This window comes from Solanum pennellii, chromosome 8 (genome assembly GCF_001406875.1).
Source record: "Solanum pennellii chromosome 8, SPENNV200".
Classification (NCBI taxonomy): Eukaryota; Viridiplantae; Streptophyta; class Magnoliopsida; order Solanales; family Solanaceae; genus Solanum; species Solanum pennellii.
The window spans coordinates 55781223-55790610 of NC_028644.1; the positions used below are offsets into that span (position 1 = coordinate 55781223).

At 34.0% G+C, this 9388-nt stretch overlaps 1 protein-coding gene across 1 annotated transcript; it reads left to right on the forward strand.

The window, feature by feature from the left end:
• The first annotated feature begins 213 nt into the window (after positions 1–213).
• On the forward strand, positions 214–972 carry LOC107027959 (proline-rich receptor-like protein kinase PERK8). Its single transcript, XM_015229010.2, has one exon. It carries the CDS (start codon positions 246–248, stop codon positions 783–785), a length of 540 nt encoding a protein of 179 aa, XP_015084496.1. The 5' UTR covers positions 214–245; the 3' UTR covers positions 786–972.
• Positions 973–9388: the final 8416 nt, after the last annotated feature.

The window sequence follows — 9388 nt, forward strand, 5'->3', positions numbered from 1 at the left end:
ACAGAAATAAAGTAAAACATGAGTATGTAGTCACCACTTTCTGCATTGTGTAGGAGGGAGGTAAATTACAAAGCTTTAAAGCAAACATCATATCTTTTCTATCCAAAAGGAAGCATATATTCATGTTCAACTTTCAGAAAGAGCCTCAAACAAGAATGAATAAGATTCTTGTAAGGGCTAAAAAGTCTATAAAAGCAAATACCACTTAGCATCACAAGTTTCTTCAATCACAATTTGGCCTAAAAATGAAACATTCCATGACAACAAAATGCTTATTTCTGGTACTTTGTGTTGCAACATTTTGTCTAACAGATTCCCAAAATACTAACACAATGCCACCAGCAAGTTTACTCTGCATAAGTGAATGTAATACATGTCCTGTTATTTGTTCTACTCCACCACCTTCCCCTATCAAACTCAACCCACCACCTTCACCATCAACATCAATACTTGTACAAACACCACCACCACCACCACCACTTTTCGCCCCACTACGCCCCTCACCACCATCCTCTCATTCACCATCACCACCGTCCTCGTCGCAGAAAGAACCTAAATCTCCTCCACCATCTTACATGATATACACTGGTGCTCCTCCTCCTCCTCATACTTCTAATTGTCCTCCTAATATTATTAATATACCATCAACTCAGGTGCCACCAGTGCAGAAGAACTATACTTATCCTTACTACTATTATTTTGCTTCAGAGGCGACTTCTATTCCACTTTTTCATGGCTCCATTGTTTTGGGATTTTGGGTCGTTTTCCATTTTATTTGTTGGTGAAAAGAGAAGCAGGGGATTCTTGAAATATCATATACCGTATATGTATATTTTGCATTCTAGGATATATATTTGACTTAATGGATACTCCTATTATAATTGTATTTAGTAATTCATCTATTGGAATTGGGAATACAACATCAATAGAAGCAATGTTCATCTAAAGATAAGATTGTTTCTATACTGTCAATTACAAGATTGTCATATAGGGATCAAAATTTTCATCAAACAAGTTCAAAATACGAAAAAGAAAACACATAAAGAAGTTAAAAGGGATTCAAATATTCTATCGAAGAGGGTACGATAAACCCTTTTACTCTACTTAGCTCTGGCCCTGGGGCGTATGCACGTTGCTATACGGGTGTCACTGCTAAAAAAAGAAAAAAAATACATATATTTGTAGATAATACTAGATGAGGCTGCTCGTGCTGGGCACGCGCCCAACATAAGAATCGACTCAAGGGTTGATGATGTTTCCAACTTGTTCACTTTTTCCGTGGCTTGTAACATCCATTAATTTTCTACAAATAGATAGTTGCAGTTCGTAAATAGGACAATATATATTTATTGTACAACACACAAACACTTGCATCACAAAGGTAAACTTGGAAATGTGGATGGTAAATTACTTGTTTCCTGAATATTTCTCAACAAGGTCAGGGCTTCCTCATCATCAGACATTACTGTCAATTGATCAAAATAGGGCATCATCATCTTCATCACTTTCTAATCTATCTTGATAGCCGGGGAGAAGATCGCTTCTCTTCAATGTAGCAACCATGTTTTACATGCCAAAAATCACCCCGAAGGGATGCCTCACGAGCAGACCATAAGACCAGTTTTTGCCGATTCATTTTTCTAGAGTAGAAACTGAAGACACTGAGGGTACCTAGCTCGCCGTCATGACATCACCTTCATCTTCCTTGTCCACTCATCAATCGCGAGAAAATAATAATACATCATATACCAACAAATGATTATCAAAAGGTATTGCATTCAGAAGGTTTATGTCCTAATAATGTGCAAATAGGCACAACCAGAACAACTTGTCGAGAAAACATGTTGAAAAGATTCATTCGACTATTTAGCATGCCTTTGATTGGGTTCAAAAGAAATTTCGATCAAGCACAATTATCTATAGATTTCTATCTAAAATAGGATGCGACTATTGTTATATTATAGGTGTTTTGATGATCCTCACAAATGAAGGGACCTGGTCCCTGTCTGAGTTCTTTCGTCCAGATCTATAATAGGGTAAAGCTGTAAAGTTGTCGTGTCAGAGATTGGTGAGGTGTCAGCGCACTACACCAATTAGAATGGACGAAGGTGTTTGTTCAACGGATAATAACTCTTTATGTTTGATATTTTCAACATGACAAACACCATATCAAATTCATTCATTCAAAGAAGAAAGTCATCGAACAAGCCTTTCAAAAATTCATAAAGAAGTTTGCAAGGGACCTGGTCCCTGCAAGATTGTGTATGTGAAAGGACGACAAGACTGCTGTCATAAAAGTTGTCACTTCTGATGTGGTAGGTCACGTCCTTCTAGAAAGGCAGGCTCTCAGTCAATGGGCGGTCCCAAGGAATTTGTGTGTGTTTCATATAGTCTTCTCACCAAACACAAACTCAAGATTTGGCAAACTAAATTTGGATTTTCTCTTCTCTGAAAATTCATAAGCTTACAAAGTGAAAGCCATCTTCAAGGAAGAACTCTGCTCAACTCAACAAAGGGACTTGATAGAGTGAAGGAAAGTTCATTGGTCATATGAATAATGCTTACTGTTTATGGCCATATGAATGAATGATTGTACACTCATGTGAGGAGTTATGCAGGTTGTATGTCATCATCAAAAAGGTAAAAATTGATATGTGTTTATGCTCTTAGATGTTTTGATGATCTTCTCAAAAGTGCAGGTACCTGGTCCTCTGCAGAATATGAAACTCGTCCAGGCTTCAAAGTGCTGCACAACTGTAAAAGTTGTCTGCGTCAGGAAAGTTGGTGAAGCAGCAGAGTACTTCACCAATCAGGGACGACTAGGTTGTTTGTTTGATGGGTAATAACTTTTCTTGGTACATATCAAACAAACAACAACAAAATTCATTCATTCATTCAAAGAGAAAAATTTCAAACTTCAAGAACAACAAGGGAACTGATCAAAGTGCATTTATTGCTTTATGTATTTGTTGTATTCTGTTAGCTTGTAATCGTCCTTAAATTGTAGGATTCGTTTCAACCGTGAAAGAAACGTTTCAAATATGGGTGAACATTATAAGGGCTAGGTTGAGGGTAAGTTAGGTTGTTACTCTAAGTCGATATTAATAGGGTAGAATTAGTATATAGAGCAGTGTTGTATCTGCGCAGGCTCAGCTAAGTGATAGGGAGTATTACTTAGTGGAGAGATTAGCAGGCTAATCTATTGTTATAACCGACTTTACTTTTGCTCAGGGGCGGAACCACATGGTGTCCGCCGGGTGCTCGAGCACCCATTAACTTCGTTACGAAATATATATATCTATGTAGAAATCGATAGGTATTTGTATAAAATTAACATAGAGCACCCAATGAATAAATCATATAGTTGGCCCAATAGTTCTAGGATGGGTACTTAAGACTCTTTTAACCTTGTTGTACCAAGGTTCAATCTCATTGTTAACACATATTTTTTATAGTTTCACTTCAGAGCACCCACAACCTTAAAATCCTAGATCCGCCACTGCTTTTGCTTCTTGAAGATTAGTGAGGAGGTTTCCACGTAAAATTATTTGTTCAATCTTTACTTTCAGCACTTATTTTACTGTTGTTATTGTAAATGTGCTTAGAACTTGATCCCATCGAAACAAGTGGATGCATGAATTCCAACAACTATTAGTTCCAGTTGTGCAACCAACTTTAAGAGCTAAATGCTCTGTTATGTGGAGTTGTTAAATATAACTTTATAACTAAATATATATTCATGAAAAAGTTGAAGGAGTGATTATGCTTGCTATATTACACATTAATTTGATTTGGCTATATATTCGTGGAAAGGTTACGTTGAATGAGTGACCAATTATTGGCGATATTCAATCATGTGTTAAAGAAACATGTTATTTATAAAGAGGAAAAAATAAACCTAAAGATGGAACAAAAATGAAGAACCGATTGTCTATTTTTGCATTTGAATCCTCAATAAGCATTTCTGTTGGAGTTATCCAAAACAAAGAAAGCACTTTAAGTTTATGAAGTTTCTTCATTAGCTATAAATCAAACACAAATTGACATATTAAACAAAAAAAATAATAATAATAAAATTCACTATGGCTACTGAGGATACATATAATTGATCAAAACAACAAAATAAAAGCAAAAAACAGCAAGATTTAGGCAAAGAACTTTAAGAGATTGAATATATGAATTTAAGAGATTACAACTTAAGAAAGCCTGGAAATTGTGGGTGAAGACTAAAAATAGAGGATTACAAACCTCTAATTTCCCCTAAAATCTATTTTAGGCATAGAAAAGGCAGGTGATTGCTGGATTTTCTCTGAGAAGAGACGTTGCAGATGTAGAAAAAGTCAAAATTGCCCCTGAGTAAGAATTTAAAGACATTAAGCTGCCATGTTGATATCACCTCTTCACTGACACTTCTATAATACTAGGTAAGAATTGTCCGTGCAAGCACGGACCCAGCATTTGCAATATTTTTGTGAGTAGAATGTATGGATAGTGCATACATGGAGACACAAATGAAGCCGCGCACGCGCGCGCACACAAATATATAGTCATATATAAATTTTATATATATGGTTGGCAGCTGTTTTGTTTGTTATCATGATTGTGTCGCTTACATTAGATATTTACATTGTACAATATTCAACATAATGCTGCATTATGACTGTTGCATTTTGATTGTTTTTCAGCACCAAAAAGTATCTGTGAAATAAGAGGGAAAATAAATTTAGTGTGTAGTTGTTGGGAGGAGTAAATGTGGAAGTGATGCAAGATCTAAGTACCTAACAATTTTCATAGTCATCATTTACTTGCAGTATATTCTTGGAAAGTGACTTGGAAATAATAGGATGTCCCCTCAAAGCAAGTGAAATTCAGTTCAAAACAAATATTCTGTTAGAACAACAACTATGTAACAACACCTCCACACAATTTCCTATACAAGCTGGAATTTTTTGGTGCATCAAAAGAAATATAAAAGGACATCTATTTGCATCTTAATACAACATACATTAAGTCAATCATAATTATAAGATATAAGTAATCTATAACCTGTTACAACTCTTTACATCAATAATATGTTAACAATTGCAAAACCAACTAAGCAGCTTAAGAGAACTAAACTATGATACTTAATATTGCAGCACCTGAATATTTTAGCATATTGGTTACTCAAAAGAAAAAAAATTATGGCATCAGTTTGGGTGTGTGTGGTCTTTGAAATGAGACACTAAAACAGAATGAGACACTCACAAAAAGTATGTATTATATTGTGATAATACTATTGTTACTTCTAGTACAATCAATAAACTAATGATTTGTGGAATTTCAACCCATCCAAACAGAGAAGAGATTAAAAAGCTAATTGACACCATCACAAACAAAAGAACGCAAAATACAAGCAAAGAGATAACACTAGCCTTAATACTGCGAGACCCACAAAGACAAAGATTATTGGACAGCGAAAGCTAAAGTAAATGGAAGAAAATTGGGGATAGTATGAAAAGGCAACAAAGGGTTGTTCTCATAATGTTATGAAGACAAGGAAGAAAATTGGGGATAAAAATGAAAAGGTCACTAAATTAAAGCCTATAACATTTCTGAATTGCTAGAGAGTAGTGGCACAAGACCATGGGACAGCCAATTAAAAAGCATCAAGTAAATCTTTCATTGCCATGATTTTCCAAACAACTATTTTGAGGAAAAACTTTTTCCACCGAAAGCAAAAGAGTAACAACATTAAACAAAAGAAAGTAAAGAAGCTTTTGAATCTAGTGGAGTCAAACTTTTGTGGACTTCATACAAACAAGTGAGATTCGTAGTTGGCATCAATCCAAAAAAAATCATACAAGGAAAGATCAAGGTGATGAAGGTCAAATGATTCACTTTTTGAAACAACAAAGGATTAACTTTATTTAAAAAAAGATCATTGAAACACAAAATTCTCTAGCCTCCATTATCAAAGAACATACAAGGTATAATTCCTATTTGGGCATCTACTGCTTTAGATATTCAATGTATTGATTAGGTATATTTAAAGCATGGTTTTTATTTCATTACTTGTGTTGTCGTGTTCTGCTCTAACAGAAGATTGTTTGTTTATGGCCATCATTGTTACAAGTCGAACAAGCTATTTAGAAGTGTGTCAATTCACAATGCTAAACTTATTATCAGTGAATTTCGGATAATGTCTAAATCTAATTTACTACTTTACTTAAGGGTTGTATTGGTCTCAACCGTTCAACGTTAAATTCTCGATGAAAAGAATGAATAAGAAAGACGTTGATTTCAAAACATCTTTTGGTCCCGTTCAACAAAACAGTTCAAAGAATGAACAAGAAAAAAATCTTCTTCACATTTTCAGTTGCTTCATTTCTTTGTGCTACTCCCATCTTTGAAAGTTCTATTGAATTATTTAGGCATAACCTATTACTATAGTACACGTACTACTTCTTAACAATTAACTGTACACTAATATTGTACTTAAGTGCATAATTTTTTGCTAATTGAATGGCCAAGACAAGAGTGAGTTATTATGTACTTTAGCTTTACTTTTATCTTTCTACACTAATATATGCACTGTGACTACTTGGATGAACATCAGAGTTAAAATAAAATGTAAAAGCAACCAACTCAACACCTATCTAAATTTTCTTTCCACTACATCACAATTTATCAAAGTCAATTCTTTTGGCCCATCAAACCATAATTATATAAGATATAAATAATTTATAACCTGTAACAATATATTACATCAATAACATGTTAGCAGTTGCAAAACAAATGAAGTAGCTCAAGCCTCAAGAAAACTAAACTATGATACTTAAGGCTGCAGCACCTGAATATTTTATCATATTGGTTACTTAAAAAATGGAAAGAAAAAACTTTGGCATCAGTTTGGGTGTGTGTAGTGTTTGAAGTGAGACACTAAAACAGAATGAAACACTTGCTAAAAGTATGTATTAGATTGTGATAATACTATCGTTACTTGATTTGCGGAATTCCTACCAATCAAAAAATCAAGAAATGTCTAATCCACATTGCAAAAGTAAGCAATTTATTGGAAATATTTTATTGAACTTCCCATGTAGACAGGAACATACTCCTGGTGACAAATTCCAATTCATTTAACTTTAGATATAACTATGAGGGGTATATTTACAAAGAGTGTAAGATCCTAATTTAACTTATACCTGCTATTAATAGTTTCTTATTTTGTCTATGACGCATTCCACTTCTTTTCTAGTGATCTTTCTTTTCATCAGTAACAAGATAACAACTTTGTACCCTTAAACTCCTCAAACACCCCCAAATTTCCTATCAATCAAAACGGAGCAGAACAGAGTGACTGGATCGCTACTAATCAAGTAGATAAAAGGAGGAAGGAGAGAAAAAGAAATCGCAATGACGGGTGGGGAAGAACATACTTGTAGTTGAAACATTAATAGTAATAACTGCAAATCCTTAACTTCACACTGTATGCTATAGTATTTTTAATAATTTGTATCTATCAAATAACATATGTTATAGTTCAACTTCAACATATGATATTATTGTGTAACCATGTGAATTTGCGAAAGCTTAGACAAAAAGGCAATAGAGATATTCGGTTTCAACACTGCAATGGAAATATGAGTGTCAAGCAACAAATAGTAACCACACTCTTTTCCTACATAACAATAAGGGAATAAAGCAGTTTAATAGCATGTCATGGTTTCCATGGGCATTTCAAGTTTTTACTGTGTTTCCACAAAATCAGTTGACAAACATTTTCGCTAAGCAGTGGTCCTGTGTCAGTATTTATTTGAGATATCATTTATTCGATGATCTCTAAGCGCTAGTCCTCCCATGCTATTTATAGGAAATTTCGCTTATCAATTTCAAAAGTTTGGAAGTAATCACCCCTCTCCCCAAATCACACGGAGATAGAGAGAATAGAACTCCAGAGTGGAATCAAATCAATCAATAGCCAAATTTAACTAAAAAGAGACCTTACATTCAACTTTCTGTAAATTCCACAAAGCAAATTAACAACATTCAACCCAAACGGTAACTTACGCTATAACACAAATTATGCCTATAAAACAAAGAATAATAAATCATAGATTTAGAAGGATAACAAGTCCTCCACGTCAAAACTCACAAGTAACAATATTCCAACTAACACTATCAAACATAGCAAGAGAAAAGATTTAACCTAAAAGAGTAAAACCCTACTGCTTTACGTGCCTTAAATTTGAGAGAGACTACTGTAAATAAAAAAACTTGACTTTTCAAGGGAGGTACTAACTACTTCTCAAATCGCTTTACCAGATGTGAGAGAGCACAATATGTTCAACCGCATCCTCGAAATGAACTACGAAAACGTCAATTCAATAAGGGGAAGAAACTCCAAGCCAAACACACAAGAACCCAAGAAATTGATTCCGATGAAAACCCCATACATGAACGGAGGAAGTTCAAAAGAATTCTGAGAAAGAAAATTCAAAGCCCAAATTAATAATTGCATGTGACAAAGCACAACAAAAATTTGAAACAGAAATCCAAAATAAAACACGGAAATCATAATCACCCAGCCAAAATTGAACGCATATAGATGAAAATTATTGGGACTTCCAAAACACAAGGAAAATAGGACATCAATAACATGGAAAAAGAAGCAAAATTTTCACACACCTAGATCAAATTTGATATATTCACACACCTAAATTTGATTGTCGAACTTCAATTTTGAGAAAAAGAAAGATGATAAAAAAAAAACTTAATGAAAACATGGAAGAGTCATACCTGGATGAAATGCTGAAGAAGAATCTTGCTATGCACTGAATTGATGAAGACAGACACAAAGTGAGGTGTAAATTGATGGTACATGAGGAATACACGTAGTTTTAATAGGCAAGTGAAGAGACAGAAATACCCTTGACAGCAATGAAACGGGCATGTTGAACAAGCCTTTTCTAATATAAGAGAAAAGTAGGGGGGGGGGAAAATTAAAAAGTGATGCAAAATAGGTATAGTAAATAATTTTAGATGAAACTAATATCAATTATTTATCCGACGATAGTTATCCAAAAGGGAAAGTATCATGGAGCATTGCGATTTGTGAACAAAGTATTATTTTAGGCCACTTTTGGATATGACATATGAAGTCATAATATAAAATTAAACTATGTTACATTGAATTTTATTCTGAACATGTAATGAAGATTTCATAAGTTTTTTTTTCTTCATAATATTAAAAGCTCCACAAGCTATGAAAACTATCAAGTTTTCTCATTTTTACTCAATCTTACCAAATATACAAATTATACTCCCTTCGTTTCAAAAAGAATGATCTCCTTATCTCTTTAGTCTGAAAAAAAATGATCTCTTTCTTTTTTTTGGTAACAACTTT